This window comes from Balaenoptera physalus (assembly GCF_965194825.1).
Source record: "Balaenoptera physalus genome assembly, chromosome: 9".
In the NCBI taxonomy this organism is placed as follows: domain Eukaryota; kingdom Metazoa; phylum Chordata; class Mammalia; order Artiodactyla; family Balaenopteridae; genus Balaenoptera; species Balaenoptera physalus.
In genome coordinates this window covers 30,739,140-30,757,858 of record NC_138888.1, presented here as the reverse complement: position 1 = coordinate 30,757,858, position 18,719 = coordinate 30,739,140, and the positions used below count along the sequence as shown (strand labels likewise).

The following is an 18,719-nucleotide window of genomic DNA, read 5'->3' as shown; positions in this document are numbered from 1 at the left end:
AGAGCTGACCTGCCTTCGCTCTTGAAATGCTTTCTCCCCTCCATTCTAAAACTATACATTCATGTGGTTTTCTTCTGTATCACTAGCTATTCTTTCTTGGTCATTTTTGTTCGTTCCTCCTCGGCTCTCTAGGCTCTAAATCAGGGATCAACAAACTTTTTCTTTGTCTCAGATAATAAATACTTTAAGCTTTGCAGTTCATTCATATGGTTTCTGTCATAAATACTCAACTATGCCTCTGTTGTACAAAACCTGTTGTAGATAACGCATAAACGAATGGATGTAGTTTGCCGACCGTGCTCTAAATATTTACAAGTCCTCAGACACCCCTCTTCTCTATCTATACTTATCTCCTAGGTGATCTCACCTAATCTCATGGCTTTAAATACCATCTATGTACAGATAACGCCCAGATTTATACCCCCAGGCCAGACGTCTCCCCTTTACCCCATCTTCTCTTTACCAATGCCTATCAAACCTTTACCTGGGTGACAACTGGCCCCTGAATCTTAATATATCCAAAAATCATTGATTTATATCCATCCAAACATATGGATGTTTTTGGAAATAACATATGGAGATACAGATTTCCGCATCTCAGAAAATGGCACCACCATGATTTTTGTGAGCCAGGCCAAAACCTTACAGTCATCCTAGAATTTACTCTCTCACATCCATATCCAGATAGTCAGTAGATCTTTTTGGCTCCACATTTAAAAAATATCCAGAATCCCACTGCTTCTCACCACTTCACTGCTTCTCATCACTTCACTGCTTCCATACTGATCCAAGACAACATAGCTGCTCATGTGGATTCCTGCAATAGGCTTCTAAGTGTTTTCTTTGTTTTTGGTCTTGTCCCTTTGCAGTCTGTTCACCTAAGTCAAATGATAACGCTCCTCTGCTCAAATCCTCCTGTGGCTTCCCCTCCATTAATACAAAAACAGTCCTCACAGTGGCTCAGGGGCCTATGTGATCTGCTCTCCTGTGACATCGTCTCCATCCTCCTCTTGCTCACTCCATTGGCCCAAGATGACAGGCGTGCTTCTGCCTGAAGGCCTTTGCACCTGCTGTTCCCTCTGCCTGGAACACGTTCTCTTGCCTGCTCCCTTACTTCCGTGAAGTCTTCACTAAAATGTCACCTATCAGTGAGGCCTTACCTGACTCCCCCAGAAAAGCAGCACATTCCCCACCTCCTGCAGTCCTACCCCCGACCCGGCCTTATTTTCCCCGTAACACTTATCACCATCTACTTACTTTTCTTTCTGTTTTAATTGTCTCTCTCCTCCAATTAGATTATAAGATCTTTTTATCTGTTGTTTAATTTCAGCTGAATCCTCAAGGCCTAGATTTATGCCTGGATATAGTAGGCATTCAATAAATATTTATTGGATGAATGAATGGCTTTTGAAATTTTACCCTGTGATCTACTGGGGCTACAGAGGAGGGTAAGAATGGACAAATAATAATTATATTAAACCATAGGTCCAAGCATTTCAACTGAACCAAATTCAGAAAACGTATTAGATATGTCTTTAGCATACCCACAGATATCTTCATGTATCAAAACGATAAAGATGATCAGAATCCTGATCAATGCTGACAACTACACCTTAAATGAATTACAATTACATTTAAAACTTAAAGGAAGTCTTAGTCACTGATTTTTTTTTTTAAAGAATTTTTAAAAAAGAATTCTCTGTATCTAAGTAATACAACTAAATTAACGTAGTAAAAAAGCTATAAGAATTAATGTTCAGGCAAATGGCTACTTAGTCCCTCTACTTTAAAAGACAAGATAGTGTGCACAAGTATGAACAGATGTTTTCCCCAAAGTCCTTGGTGTGGTAAGAATTAAATTGGGATAAGACAGAAACCAGAGGTCCTGGAAATAAGCTAGAATGATGTTAAATGTTACCTTCCATGATCTCAGCAGCAGTAGACCCTGATTAAATTTGGGACTTCTTAAATAAATAAAGCTGGTCATTTCCACCAGTAGGAGCCAAAAACGAGATCTGTTTTAGATAATGCCAAGGGTGATGCTTTGTCTATTACAGACACTGTACTTTTGATTTCAGGAGGACTGAAAGAGAGAGAGGAAGGAGCTCCCCTGGCTTGAGAAGTTACCACAGGTAAACTGCATGTAGCTTGCTTCTGCCTCATGAAATCTAATGAGTAGGGCTTACCTATTACATCTCCTTGCTCATGAATCATCATTCCCAAATCTTTAAATATTTCATTAATATCCATAATATCAGCCTAAGAGAAAAAAAGCGCATATTATTGTAATCAGAAATTCAGTCCCCAATCCACAAAAGGAGAAAATTTTAAAAAACACAAACCACTGCTCATACCTAGGTGAGCATGCATCTGGACCTAATAACATATATTTGGGGAATATCAGAAAACTATTTTACTATAGGCAATCCCAAGTAAGTAGACTCTGAATCTCAGTTCTCTACAATAAGTCTGTGATGTTAAAAATATCAAGTGATTCAGAGTGGAAATGAAGGAACTATACTATAATAGAGAAGGGTTGTGGGTTACTGAATTTATGTCATGCAATCTGATTAGTTTTGTTATCATGAATAGTATTTCCTCAAAAAAGTAAAAAATATTCTTATTGTATTTCTAGCAAAAATGTATATGTCAATTTGACACTTTAAAAGAATAAAACATTAGGTATGAATTCAAAGCCTCACATTAATAAATCTGAATATGCAATGGAATAGTGATGGATAAATAAGTTATAAATTTTATTTTCTTCAATATATAACTATTATTTTGCTTGATTAAAAAGTAAAGTTTAAATACTTTATTCAGGAAAGGTGGGGCAATTTACATATTCATCCTGTGCCTTAGTTTCCCCATCTGTAGAAGGGCAATGATAATGACACAGTTAATTACTTCACAGAGCTTTATGAGAACTAAATAAGACAATTAACATAAAGAATTTATCACATAGTGCTTGGTGCATGAAGCCCTCAATAAATGGTAGCTATTGTTAGCTAGTATTAGCCCGCTTTCTAGGGAACAGGTAGGTTCCCTAAGAACTAAGGCTACTAAACCTTTTATACCTCTTTGATATCCTACACACACTAAAGAAAAATAAAACACTTTTAAAGCCCTTGGAAAAAGTCTTATTCATGCAGGTGTGATGTGTATCATGTGCCATGGAAGCTATCTAGACTCTCTGAACAGACCTTTATCTCTAGACTGATAATTTTCTCAATGCTCAGGTGGCTTGAGATGACTTAACAGAATTAAAAAAAAAAAAAAAAAAAGTTGGAGTAGAGGGAAGTATATTTTCTCATCCTTGCACAAATTCTAAAGAAATTACTTTTTTTTTAACAGAATGACTCTAATTTATATGAAATATGCCATCAATTGATATATTTATTTAGTATTCTTTCTTGACCTCTCTCCCAGCATCATCTAAGCATCTCGAGGACAAACTCACTAAGAACAGAGCAGCAGTCCAATTCTACAATGTAAAGCTTACTTCAAGTTGCCTAATAGAAGACTCTCTCTCCTGAATAAGGCGGAGGTCATCCTCTGTAATTTCTTCATCCTGCACCTGCACCTGAGGCTGAGTTTGGCTATTAAAAAGAAAAGAATATGTAAAAAAGAAAAACTGGTATGAAAACAATGAGGCTTCCTTTTTATTTAAGAAATACTTATTGAATAGAATATTTTTTCTTCAAAGTCATAGAATTGCTCACTTAAATTCTAAAAATATAACAGAAATGTTAACCAAATTTTATTCATGTTTCATTTCAATGATGTTATGTTTAGAGTTATTATTTAATTATTGGAAACTATTATATTTGGCAAGTGAGTACTTCTTCTTGGTTGATTTAAACTTCACATATGGGAATAATCTATATCAAATAATAATTAAGTCAATAATATTTATTTGGACAAATAATTAAAGAGTATTATTGCTATACTGGAATATTTTTATATATTTTATAATAAATAATTACTTTGAAAAATTTTCAAACTTATTGTTTTCTATTTATAAATAACTTAGGATAGTCATGATATAATATACTGAAAGCTTTAATTCTGCCCAGGGACTGTGATGTAAAAAACGTATTTGAAAAATTATCTTTTGATCTGCATAATGTTTTATACTTCTTACCTTTCCCAGGACACAAGATTCCTTTCTTTTGAGCTCTCCTCAGGAAAACCACCCTGAATAATTTAGTAACAGAATGGATTGAGAAGATGCAAAGGAAAAACACACAACACTCACATTTTACTTTATAATAATCTAAACTGATTTATGTACACACTGGAGTGTAGGTGTAAGAAAAAAAGAGAGAAAAGTTCTTGTTCTAGTATTTTAGGTCAATTACTTCAAGTAATAAAACAAATTATATCCTAAGCTGACAAAGAAGCAATTCATTAAATATTCTCAAGGGCCAAATAACAAATATTATTTGATCAAAACATAATGTAGTCTTGAAACCTCTATATTAAGGAACAACGAAACAACCTGTACAGTTTCTAGGGAGATTTAAAATTAGATTAAGTCAAGATTCCACTCTAATTTATCCTTTATTTTCTCCAGGTGTACGTTCGTTTTAAATATTCACACAATATATTCACTATTCATTTACATCATCTTCATACAATGCAGGATTAAAGTGCTCTCTACACCAGCACAAATACAAAGTAACAGCCTCAGGCTCAAATTAGGATTTGACCCCTAATCTTTTCTGACAAAACGTTTCTATATTTTTACATAATCTTTTGTTCCACAACATCGACAGAATAACCACAATAATACATAATGATCATCCTTCTTAAAAATTGATTAGAAACACCTGAAAATAAGTATTCAAATACCGATTTCCAAGATATTCACAGGTCTTTAGGACTCAAGAAACATGCCGCATAGCTCTTCACGGGGCCCTTGGAGGGTACCACATTCTTTTTACAGTGCTGCTTTAAATACTTACAGACACTCTGGAACTGGCTCTTACTCGAGCGACAAACTCTTTCTCTCTCTCAGCAGCCTGTCTCTGCGCCTTCTGAAAGTTTGTCAGTGATGTGGTGAATTCCGCCACTAAGCGATCCTTCTGTATTTTCCTTTGACGCTAGAGGAAAGCGGGGGGGAAAGAAACCTACCAGAATCAAGCTGTGAAGCTCTACAGAATTTGCAAAAGTTGTTTTGCCAGTAGCTGGCTCTTTATTTAATTCTGAAAATTTCACTCACTCTCCTATTACAGGGCCTTACTGCTTAACTCAATAACATTTTGAACAATTTGACAATATGTTCAAATACTGTGCTTATTTTACCTTGAGGCAAAAGGCCCATAATGTTGGATTTCTCACCTCAAGTTCTCATCCTAAAAACTGGGCCATGATTTTATGTTAGTGTATTTTTTTTTAAAATGAAAATAAAACCTTTGACTCACCTAAGTAATAACTTCCACTAAGTAATAAGCAGGGTAATAAATAAGTGTGCCCCTAGGAAACCTCACATCTTGAATGAGCGTGCATGTTATATGAAGTCAGTCCTGGAAGGCCAGGAAACAATTACTCAGGAAGCATTTTCTGAGCACTTACTTAATTATGGGTCAGGGCAAGTGCATGGAAATAATTTTTGCTTTATTGAACCAAAGGATACTACCTGGGCAATTAAATATAGTTTTGTGTTCTGTGAACTAATCTCAAATTGATTTTTTCCCCCTAATTTCCTTTCTAGCACAACAGTTCAAAGATCCCACAATACATTTGATTTCTTTCACATTCAATACATCCACAGTGTGTCTTAAAGCTTCATACCTGGTCACTGGGGGTGGTGGGCAGAGATCCAAACTCTTTAATGTACTTATCTGTTTCTTTGGCAAGTTGGTTCGTATATTGCTGCTTCTGTTGCCTAAAATGAGAAAACACGCATTATAGCGAAAGAACTAAAACATTTCTTTAAGCTGCAACTCTGCCACCTGATTCAACCCTGATGAATAGTTTTAGAAAAATCACTTTTTTATAGACTGGCTCCAAATTTTCTCTATGAAAACAAAATTTTCAGGTTCTATTCTTTGATAAATATTGAACAAATACTATGTGGAAGGTTCTTTACTCATACATGGAGTAACCAAGCTCTGAGAAATAAATCAGCAGCCATTTAGAAAGGAAGATGACAAAAGCCAACACGAGATTGTAAAGTGTCTGACGTTTGAGATTTGGTGGCTGTGGGAGCCTTTTATGTGCATCCCACAATTGGGAGGTCAGTTGAATAAGTAAAGAGGATTTGTTGTCTTAAACTCTGCCCAGTTCCCAGGTCTCAGGGTACAGCCAGCCTCTCATATTTCTCTACCTGAACATTTATATCCTATAGATACTTAAAAAAAAAAAAAAAAAAAAAGCAGAGACATGGATAATACGAATTTACTATCATTTAAGTTTGCTGTGGAAAAAACAATAGCACTTCTCTGTAAAAAGAACAGGACACAGTAAAAGAGGTAAATTATATAGCTATTTATGTCTATCTTGCTAGCTAGCTTATAAAGTAAAAACTAAGATCTCCAACTAAAGAAATTAACACTAAAAAAAAAGCCTGTATTAATGTGATGCTTTACAAGTCACAACATCAGTACTTCTCATATATATTATCCCTCATTTTAAACATGTATTGGTCACACTTATGATCCTTTAAAATAATGAGATACTATGTAAAAATATGTTTTAGTATAGATATCTGTATTTGACTGATAAGGAAGAATTATACCCTACTTATATATATTTACCAAGTGCCCTATCTTTAATATGCCTTTTAAAAATCTTTAGAAAAAGTAATATAATTAAAATTCTAAAAGAAGACTTTAATGATGTCTACATATTCAGAATCTCCACTATTAACCTTAGCAAAATATTATTAACTATTAAGAATTACGGTTTCTATTCCATTTTATTTTAATAAATGATGGTTTATTATTTAGATTTGGGGCATGTTTAGCACCTTGATATCTATCCACTGCAGAAAAATGCAATACAAATTAGAGACAACTGCAAATTCCTCAAATTGTACTTCATAAAAATGTGAATTACTATTACCTATCTCTTAATTTCTTCTTTGCAATTTTTCCTTCTGTAGCTAACGTTTGGCATATCACTTATTACATATATATTACTTGAAATTTGTAGCTGTTAACAGTGCTGAACTAAGATTTAAGATTCAGGTTCAGAATAATGTTGCGTAAATCATCAAATTCGAAACAGACATGTTTTCCTTATAAGCAAAATGGAAATAGTTCTTTTACTCTATCTAGCTCACTCCAATTTTGTAAGGTTCAGATGACAAAATGCGTAAAAACACTCTGTAAAATCTGTAACACCACGAGGTATTATTGCTGTTTTTCTAATAGCATGTTAATTTATTCAAATATGTACTAAATAACTTCATTACAACTTTTTTTTTTTAAACAGAGGCTAATGCTTTCTGAAATTCAAAGATATAAATATAAACTTTTAGGGCATAGTTCATATTGGATATGCATTGAATCTAAGTGAAATAAAAATCATCATATGGAGCGTTAGCTATGGGAAATGAATCACACAAATAGAGAAGCTCAGAGTACCGTTTTTCAAAGCCATCAAAAACAACCTATTAAAAGGTATAAAAAAGCTAACCAAAGAAGTTCTGCTTTGATAGAGTAAGCCAGATCTTTAAAATAAAGAAAAACATCTGCCCACTCTGGACAGGAAAAAACCTACACAAAAGCTTAGTACAAATGAGGCAGCAGAAAAACCTTATTAATTTTCCATTGTTTTCTCCAATAAACATAACACTACACACTATCAAAGGAACATAACAATAGGTGGTTTTTCCCCTCTATTTCCTTTTTGTTGTTTAATTAATACTTACAGCTGCTGCCTCAATTCAGGTGAATCTTGAGGTGTTCCAAGTTGATTCAGAGTCCTCTGTATTTCCGCAGCTATTATGATAGAAAATAAATGTGTAATTGTTACAAATGTTAGGGCAATAGAAATTAATACAAACAATAGGACAGTTAGAAAAAGAAAAACAAAGAGATAAATATAGGAAGTATTAGTTGAGAAAAAAAAAGAAATGGTTTATTCACATCTAATTAGTGACAATGGACTAATTTTCAAGATTAATTAAATTAATTAAATTAAAACTCAAGATTAGAGACAATGGATTTATTTTCAAGAGTATTGTGTGGGGCCCTTACCATGTGAAACGGCAATTATGAGCCAAAAATATTATCGTCTTCCCTATTCCATCAGAACATTTAGTACAATGGCACATGGACTTTCACGTAACTATACTGGCATAAAAATTGTAAGAAAAATAATTGTTACAATTACATAATTCACTGGGGTATAAAGTGAATGAATTATAGTTAATAAATGAAGGGGGAATAACAAAATTAGAAAAATTATTTTTCAACTCTCTATGTAGTAAGTGATTCAAGCAAAGATCAAAGGATGCTAAAACCATGGGGATACTCACATGACCTCAAATTATCATCACACAGATGTCACTACTTTGAGTTAACTTTATCAAAGATAAATCTGTTGCTTATAAAACAAATGATCAAATTTAGGACCACCAATGGTACAAACTAGCATTATGAGCCTCCTGACATAATGCAACAGGAAAGTCACAATATGACCTATGTATTTTTCTTGCCAAAATATTTAACCCGAATCTAATCCTGAGAAAGAAATCAGATCAATCTAAATTACGGGATAATCTACAAAACAACTAGCCTGTACTTTTTAAAATGTCAATGTCAACAAAAGAAAAAAAGTATGAAAGCAGGAAAGCTTTCTAAATTAAAGAACTAAAAAACACAAAATGCTAATACACCCAGTGTATGATTTTTGACTGGATTATGAATCAGGAAAAAAAAAAAAAAACAAACCCACAAAAACTACAAAAAAGTTGTGGAGACAACTGGAGAAACTTGAATTTGAATCTGGAGAGAGAGAGAGAGACCAAACAAAAGTTGAAAAATGTCACCAACTGGTGAACCCAGGTAAAGGGTATATAAAATGTTCACTGTACTATATAGTTTTACTCTTCTGTAGGTTTTAAATATTTTATGCTAAGTTCACCACTCAGAAGTCTATGACCACTGTAATAAAAAAAACGGGCTCTTTACAAAAGGGGAGGTCCTAGCTTTATGCATTCATATACACAAATAAAATGTCAAGTAGAAACAAGTTGAAAATCCATCTCAAAGTAAGGAACTTTCACACTTCCAAGAACTAGAGAAAAATGATTCAACCCACCCATTCTTTTCATTTAAAATAATCGTTTATTTATATAGCTTAAATGCTTTTAAATAGTCACTATTTATTGATATTTATGGGATCAAAGGAATGATTGTATTCCGAAACACAGGACAACTTTTGTTCACTGAGGATGATGTAATAAATATTGGTTTCAAGTCAAAGATGAAAAATATAAATACTGGAGAGGAATCATATAGCAACTGTTAACCATTCAGCTACTTACAAAGGAATTTCTTTTTTGCCATTCTTTTTGGTAACAGATTTTTCTTTTGTGAGGTGGAGGAATTTTGTTCGCTGTTTTATAACTTATGGCGGCTTCCAATTACATTATTTCCTTCTTAACCTCAACAGATTTTCTTGGGCTACCTTATAGGGGTTTAAAGCTTTTAGTTTCAAAAAAAGTACGCTGATAAGACAAACTGATGTAGGCATTTATCACATATCTAGAGGGCTCCTGTCTTTTAAAAAAGGTCACAATAAGTGAAAAAAAAAATAGATTGCTCAATAAATGACACCAGGAAAACTGACTAACCACTTGGGGGTTAAAACAGAGAACTCTAGCTTACCTCATGAAGTAAAATAAATCTGTAATAAATTATTAATATAAGAAACTATTAAACTGTTACATAAAACTATAAAAATGTATTTATTACACAATCTTATTTATGATCTTGGCATGAAGTATAAAATATTATCCAAGTATGATACAAAACTAAAAACCATGAAGGAAAATATATCAAACTGGCAAAACATACACAAAATTTTAAAATACTATATGAAAAATATGTATCTACATTACAAATATATATAAGTAACGTGCGTGTGTGTGTGTGTGTGTGTGTGTGTACATGGGAGAAAATACCTGCAGCACATAATGAGTAAAGGGGTTAATATCCCTAATATAGAAAAAAATCCTATAAACTGGAAATATAAAAATAGCTCAATGAAAAATGGGTAAAAGGTATCATCTTAAAATTATAACAAGCAAAAAAAATATGAGAAATTAAACTTCACTGATAATCAACACATAGCAGATTGGTAAAAATCAAGAAAAATAAGCAGATGATAATATAATTACAATCAAAAGCCTTGAAAAAAGGTAAAGACATAGGAAGGAGCAATGTCCATCATGCAGAAAGAATCAGAAGTAACTGAGAAAAGGTCAGACAAGCCAGTACAAAAATGGGCCAGGAACAGGAACTTTAAAAATTGATAATATTCACTGAAAACATGAATAGCAAAAGAAAGACTGAAAAGAATATCAATCCTGGAAAGGATAAATAACTTTAATGTATGAACACTATATAAAACTGTTCCGCCCTTAAAAAAATTTAAGTAGACATGCTTCTGAATGGCCCAGTGGGAAGGAGCCTAAATCTACCAAGTAGTTATTTCCCTAGTTTTTGTAAACAGACACACTCAGAAGCCCGTTTTCACCCTTTCTCCCTGAGTAAGGGCTTATATGCGAAGGAAGAGATAACCGGGAGCCCCTGAGGGTGCAATACTCCAACAAAACAGAAAACCTGGAGCAACACCTATTCTTGTGTACTGCTCAGAAATGCCTCCCAAGACCTGACAAGCTGAGCGGGGTGAAGCCTCCCCTATTCCCATTTAACTGGCCTGTCTGGAGGATGCAGAAGGCAATTATGATGGCTAGCAGAAGCTTATTCAAATGGTGACTCCAACTGCAGTGCTCCTCAAAATGTGATCTGTTTACTAGAACAGATCATCACAATCTCTGGCACCCTGTATAAACCTGTTGATACGGTAAATACTTTTTGCTCTAATCTAAAAAATAGAAAACACGAGAAGGAGTTTGTTTTCAACTGGATGGGATGGCGTAGAGCCTTCACAGTCTTATCTTAGGGTTGTATATACTCTTTATCTCTGTACTACAAGTTAGTTGTCAAGGTTGTTGATCCTCTCCTCCAATGGGACACTACACTAGTCCAACACACTGCTTACATGTGCTTTTAGGATCTGAAAGGCAAGAAGCAACATGCACTCTTAGATGCCTTGGAAGGATGGAAGAAGTATGCCAGTAGATGGAAGATAAATTCCATGAAAATACAGGACCCTGTTTCTTTGGTGAAGAATCTTGGTCCATTAATCCGTATGGATCATTGACATACTCCTGCAAAGTAAATGACAAATTGCTTTTCTTTGCAGTCTCAAATACAAATGGGGAAACAGTGCTTAGTGAGACTTTTTATGCGGCTCCAACCCATTTTACTGAATGCCCCCAAAGGCTGCCAGCTCTGGCTTCAACTCTGCAAAAGAAAAGGCTATCCAGCTAGTTCAAGTGTTGGTACAAGCAGCTCTACAACTTGGCTTTAATGACCTGGTTGATCCAATGGTAACTCAAGCGCCTATGCAATTTCAGAGTTCTGTATAAAACTAGTGGCAAGTCCCCCTAGGAAGAAAGAAAGACCACAGGAGTCCCTTAGAATCTTGGAGTAAAATCATGCTCTCTTTGGCAAACCAATGTTACCTTTTGAGGAACAGTTCTAGTCTTGCTACTAAGCCCTGGATAAAAAGTAAACAGTGGTATACTAGGTGACCCAGTGACCTGAGCCGCCTGCTATGTACTAGGTGTTATGTTCTCTTGTTGGTTTATCTCTTTCTAGATTTTGTTCTATGTATGTTAACCAGCCTGCCCCTCACCCCAACTTCTACAGCACTTGTTCACTGGACTAATAAACCAGCAATGGTTTAAGAATAAAAACCACATGTAGGCTCACCAACTGGACTTCCCCTTTCTCAGGTTAACGTGATTACTGGAAATGCCATGTACCAATCTGCAGCAATAGCAATCAAAAGTAAATATGTGATGTGGCGCCATCTATGGGGGTATGAGCCAGTCACCCAGTGGCAAGATGATGATACTCCTTCCATCGTGGTGGAGGCAGAATTTTATACTCACTGAAACAGCAGTACTATGGATTTTGTTATGCTTCTTCTACTGCCCTGCCCCCATGAGTCTACCAGCTTCCTAATCCATAGGTTAGTCACAATCATGGTATTCTACACACCAGTGCTTTTGATCAAGATATTCAATTTACAGAGAAAAAAAAATTAACAGAACTTCCAAGGACAATGGGATTCCTTGGTCTCCCAGTACTCCATTATCTGGAAGCTGCTGGACTTCTAGAATTTTTAATGGCCTTTTGAAGACCCAATTACGGTGTCATCTGAAAGACAGTATCTCGGGAAGGTGAACTGCAGCCCCATGGGATCTTTACGCTCTCAAAGAACCACCACTCCATGGTGCTGCTTCACCCACAGCCAGAAAGAACACTCAGATTTAGGAACTAAGGGGCAAAAGCGAAGAGAAATAGATCACATTTACACCTAATTACTCACTTGCAAATTTTCTTCCATCCCTTGAGGTGATTTACAGACAATATCCAAATAAGGAATATAATCCCATCTCCATCTGGTAGAAGCAGAGGAGGAATGGACTGGAAATCACCCACTAGACCTGGCACTGGATGCAGGAAATAAACAGGCCTTGGTCCTACCCATCCATAGAGATGGGAGAGAAATTCAGGTTGTATGAGTCAAAGCGGCACCATGTTAGACAGGGGCTTTTTAATTTTTTCAAGCTTAAGTATGCAAAAAGGGAAATACGTTCATTATCGGAAACAAAAAGTATGAACTATAATGGACATTTATTTTTGGTCATCTGATACCCCAAATCGTTATTACACTGGCTCTTTTTGGTTTATAATACCATGACCGCTGGGAAGTATCATTACAGAACCAGTCTTAAGGGAAAAAACTGGTTGTTAAACTAGTCTAAGAGTCTTTGAGCTTTGCTCACCTCCACTACGAGTGATGCAGGTGATTAACAGTCAGAGTCCTAGCAACAATCACAAAAAGAGAGGCCAGACTCATAAAACAAGCTACTTGTAATCAAAAGCTAGATTTACTTAGTGCTATTTAGGTTTCATAAATATTGAAGCTCTTTACAAGTCAAATGCTTTAGCTGACAACCTTCTTCTCACTCTGAAACAATAATTTTAATAACACAGTATCTCATAAATTGAAGTTTCTTAGAAATGCAACCATTACGTTTTGCCTAACAGAGTGCATTAAATTAATGAGTGCTAGATGTTTTTCATGAATACAAATGTAAGACAAGGCCCCTTACACTCAGGCAGCATGTAATCTAGAAAAGGAGAAAAAAAAGTACATTATATAAATGTTAATAATAATGTTTCAAACAAGGACCTATAATATAGGCATTCAATTGAAGGACAATCCAAAAAGCCTTAACAGAGGTGGCATTTGTATTGTTTTTGAAGTAAGACACTAGACACTTTGTTTTGGAGATTCAAACCTCTAATACCGTACTTAGACATGACTTGAAATGATCAGATTACCGACTGGTTCCCCCAACCACAAGGGTAAACTCCTTAAAGGCAAGAACTAGGTATCCATTGTTCATTACCGTATCTCTAGAACCCACCATATTGTTCACACTCAACGAGTATTTTTTAAACTGAACAACAAAAGAGCATTAGAAAGACTGAATCCTATATAAGAAGTCATATGTATTTCTAAAACATAAGGCATATATAAGAAGAAAGCTAAGAAAGGTAGGTATGCTCCTTTATTACTCATTCATTCGACATGGTCTGGCCATCCACTATCCACCGGGCACAGTGAAGGGTTTCTGGACATCAACACTCATTTACTTGTATGTCTTTACTTTGTATAGCTCTAAACTTGAGGATCAAGTAAAGGTATCATCTGATCAGGTGATAAAGGGCCTATGGAAACATAAATTTGAAATTACTGAATCAAATTTAGGAGAAATATTACATGGCATTAGTTCAATTCTATTACATACATGAAGTTGAGAACCAAACAAAATAACTGATTTGTCCAAGAAACTATGGCTATTTAAGTAGAAGAGCTGGGATTAGAATATAGATTTCTTAGTTTCTAAAACAGTATTTTTCAGTGTGCTAAAAGTAAAAGGCTTTTAAAAAGATTATTTCATAATCCAGGTGTATGATAGTTGCCAAAGCAAACAAAGGAAAAATAAGTCTGTGCTAACTTGGAGTAACTTAATAGGAGTTGAGCTGAGATGCTTAGGTGTTTCAAGTAGTGTTCAAAGTACATTTCAAGGCCTACCAGTGGACCACAAGGATTCTTCCGCCCTACTGAAGATGATCAGGAAATAAACACCTGTCCTTTCTTCAGGTCTTATGAACTGGCAAGATTCCAGAGACATCAATTTACATATGAGCAGTATTACCCTCTTACACCAGGGTCAGCCATTCATGGCCTGTCGGGGCTTCCAGCCTAGTTTTATACAGCCCTCCAGCTAAGAATGGTTGTTACATTTTGAAAGGGTTAACAAAAAACAAAACAACAACAATGAATACACAAGAGACCATATGTGGGTAGCAAAGCCTGAAATGTTTACTATTTGGCTCTTTATAGTAAAAATTGGCTGATCCTTGTCCTAAATTAGTAAAAATTACTAAAACTTTGTATTCACAAACTCAATTCAGTATGGTACTTGAGTGTACTAAGTACTCACTATGTTGTCTGTTTCACACAAAACTGAACAACGCTGCAAATCTTCCACTGAACATGCACGTACACTAGGTTAGATTTCTGCAATTTTCAGAAAGAATATGTTACCAGTACATCATAGGTGCTGGCTTGTATGGGTTATTATTTTCAATTGCTGCTCTTCTCACATTAATTTAGAAACAATCATGGTTACCTTTTCATTGTATTGGATGAACATTTTTGTAAAGTAACTATATCGTTACCAATCTATTATTTTATTACTCTCCAGTTTTTGACTATCTCCTAGTTTTAGGATAGTGGTTCATAGGATCTCTTGCCTTACTCAAGTTGACCATGTTCAAAAATGTTTAAGAAAAATTAGTTTAGAGAAAGAGAGAGAGAGACAAAAAAGAGGTTTCTAGGTAGATGACAAACAGGATGGTGATGTGGAAAAACTGATAATCATTCCTAGCTTCTTCCAGGTCATGTCTACTGGGTTTCATTTCATTACCTCGCCTGGGATACTGTGAATTTATGAAGCAGTCATATTCATTTTTATTGACATATGTCTAATTTGAAAGAAAAAAACCTGTGAAACATAAAAATTAAGAAACAAATTTTTTACATAATCATAAACAGTTACTTGAAGAAAAATTCACCTGATACTGATACACTGAGATAGGATTAAACCAAGATGCACCTCTACAACAATACAATGAACAAATTATTTTTGCGTTATCCACAATCTGCAACTACTTGCACCATTACTTCTAGAGAGTTACCATTACTTCTAGACTTTACAGTATATATTACATTTTTCATGACGTAAAGATAACACTATTTCCTACACATCCAGAAAAGGCGCATTATTATTTCCACAAAACCCAAACCATCCCCTTTCTGGCTCTTCATTATTTTCAGTACCAAACACCCATTCTGTTCCATGTGAGTCTGCTTCCATCTAGTGGATGACCTAAGGAAGAAAACGCTTCACAGCAAAGGGTATTTTTTTCTGCTGTACAAACTGTAGGCAACAGTTGGCATCAGGGGCTGTGTAATGTCACCACCTGTCAGAGTGCCCTGGGGACCAGGGAGAATGCTGTCTGACCACTGAGAGTGGCTGGGCTGCCTGGGCCAGCCCTAACAGGCATGTGTGCCTTCAAAGAAATGTCTCCAAACAACGGAGAACAGAATACAACTACCTGCTCTTTTAGCACATAATATCTCTGTTGCTCAACCCCAAATAATTCACAGTTGAAACTGTCAATCGTAGAAAAAAAACAATGGTTACTAACACCCTTGGACAAGTGGTTTTGAGATTCTGACTCAGTCTCACCCACATCACATTGAGGAAGAAGAAGTGGAGTGTAACACTGACCAGCAAGCAGCCTGGGAGCCAGACAGTCTGATTTGGAAACCTGACCTCACTTCTTGCTGGCTGCTGACCTTGGGCAATTGACCTCATCTTTCTAAGCTATAACTGCCTCACCAGTCAAGCAGAGGGAGAATCACCTCTTCCTCAGTTATGATGAACTTCAACTGAGGACAATGTATGTAAGCACCTTGTACTGGAAACAGAAAGAGTTCAATAAATGAGAGCAAACAGTATGAAGTGGCTTAATGTTTTTCTCCTGAAAGTCAGAAATGGACAGTAAGAATATTCTTATTAATATATATTAATGTGAACCATGCTGTAGAAGGGTGTTGAAACTTAATAAACTCTGATACAGTTATGAGAATTGTAGAGATAATGATAAATATCAATTGACACAAGACAGTTATAACCCCTAATTAGGAGGGAAGTCAGCTACCACCTGACAGTGACACGTATACACACAAGAAACTGAACTAGAAAAAAAACCCAACTAAATATTAATAAAAACAAATTCTGTTTTAGACAACTCTTTCGTCATCTATCAAACACTCTACCTATTTTAAAGGGTGGTTTGAAATATTATAGAAGATGATATATATAAAAACATTTTCAAAATGGCATAGATTTCTGTAAGAACACGAGATGCTATTACTGGTAAGTTTACTACAATCAGAGTTAGAATCATTAGGTTGGGCTCATTACACAGTACAAGGTGCATAGGATAATGTATCATGAGAAAATATATCAGCTAATTGAAAATAAGTTTCAACACAAAAAGGTTCTGAGAAAAAAAATCAAGTGAACTAGGTACAAGAAAAGGATATTATAATTCTAAAAAGCACATGGTAAGTAGAAAAACTCCTTAGAGAATCTGAAATAAAGCTACCAAAATAATTATGGGCTTTTTTCCAATAGGCTCTCTATCTCATGCTCTGTCTTATGACCTGAATAGGGAGCTTATCTTCTCTATGGGTAAAAGAACTGATGTGAACGGTGGGGAGGAGAAGGGTGGGGAGGAAACTGAAGGATCTTCTAAAGGACGAGTCTTGAGCTGAGAAGCTCAAGGTGAAGCCTGCGCCTCGGGGCCAAGCCTGCTGGTTTACTGTACTCTCCTTCCTGGCACTCCAACACTTGCAGGCAAGTCCTGCTTCCATGAAGCCATCTCCCATTTAGAACACATTTAATTTTAAATTTCTCATTGGTTTTCTTTCCGAATATTTAGAGGGAGAAAGGCACACAGGCTAACAAAGTAGAAATTTAGGGCATTTTAAAGCTACTGTAGACTAATAAAGAGTTAAATCTAAAGTCATGATTCTTAAAAATGAACAAAGTGCAAAAACAAGCCATTTGAAAACTGTATGTAAACAGTACTTTGGATTTCTAAGATGGCCAGAACACTGCAAGCTCTGTCTTAGCAAAGATGTTCAGTCCTAACATCTTATCATGTGGCCCTGCTCAGCTGACCTGCTCAGAGAGAGTCTAGAATCGGGAGTAACAGAGGCCAAGAGGAGGACGTGGCCCCTTGAGTAGGTGATCGGTGTACTCAGCTAACACAGGGGGACTTGCCAGCGGGGCAGCCTTCCTCCTCGCGGTTCTCCAGCCTTCCCGAGCCCTCCTCGGCCCTCCTCACCCCCTGGATGAGCTTCCTTGCTGTCATCCACCGGATGGCCCGACAGTCCTCCTGCTGCTCCAAAAGCAGCCTGAGTATTAGCCGTGTGAGGAAGTTCACCTCCAGCTCATATGGCAGTGATTCCTCAACTGTTTATCTCAGTCCCAATTTCTGATCAGTTTTATTTGCAAGACCCTGCTGCTCACATGTTTTTGCTAAAACACTGCAAACGGATTTCTGCTTCCTATAGGAACATGGTACAAGTTTTTTCCTGAATCTTCCCTCTTCTTCCCTCCTCAAGCCATATAGAACAGAGAGGCGGGAAAAAAGAAAACCCACGTAAGTTACATTTTCAGAGAAATTAAGACCACAAAAGAATTCTCAAAAATACGTACATGTGGCCAGAAGCAACAGAAAAGAACAGATCGTGAGTGGGAAGCCATGGGGATGGGATAGGAAACAGGGGTGTTGCAGAGGAGAATTGGGGAGGCAGAGCGCCAAAATGTCACCAGCAAGTGTGCACCACCAGGAGATGATGGTGGCCCCCAAGGGGGACCGGGGCAGGGCAGACAGGAAGCAGGCACTCTGCTGAGCGAGGCAGAGAGCGGAGGCTTGGACCATGCTCAGGGCCCCAGGCTGCTCATCTCTGAAAGCGTCACCTTTCTCTAAGAGGAGGGGGATGCCTTAGAAAGAAGTGGCTATGCACTGGGGAATCAATGGAGTGACGGGGGGGGGGAACGTCTGGACTGGAGGGGGAACTCCCCTACGCCAGGCTAGGTTCTGAGAGGCAGAGGGGGAAAGAAACAGTGCCTCAGGGCAGTGCAGAGAGGAAGGAGCCCGAGAGCACAGCCTGGGCACCCTCTCCCTTCCCAGCTGTCTCCTGCCAGGAAAAGCAAGCTCATTCCACTGAACAACAACCAAGAGAACAGA

At 36.5% G+C, this 18,719-nt stretch overlaps 1 protein-coding gene across 3 annotated transcripts in view; it reads right to left on the bottom strand.

The window, feature by feature from the left end:
* The window catches only part of STX7 (syntaxin 7), a 54,184-nt gene that overhangs the window by 14,352 nt on the left and 21,113 nt on the right, over positions 1-18,719 (bottom strand). For all 3 annotated transcript variants that reach the window (XR_014267307.1, XR_014267308.1, XM_082474957.1), the window contains 6 exons: positions 7,880-7,949; positions 5,797-5,890; positions 4,968-5,105; positions 4,145-4,197; positions 3,503-3,599; positions 2,187-2,259 (listed from right to left, as the gene is read on the bottom strand). Coding sequence is in view for 1 of the 3 variants with exons in the window: in XM_082474957.1 (XP_082331083.1) it covers positions 2,187-2,259; positions 3,503-3,599; positions 4,145-4,197; positions 4,968-5,105; positions 5,797-5,890; positions 7,880-7,949 (525 nt within the window). In the remaining 2 variants the exon portion in view is untranslated. The remainder of the gene's footprint in view (positions 1-2,186; positions 2,260-3,502; positions 3,600-4,144; positions 4,198-4,967; positions 5,106-5,796; positions 5,891-7,879; positions 7,950-18,719) is intronic.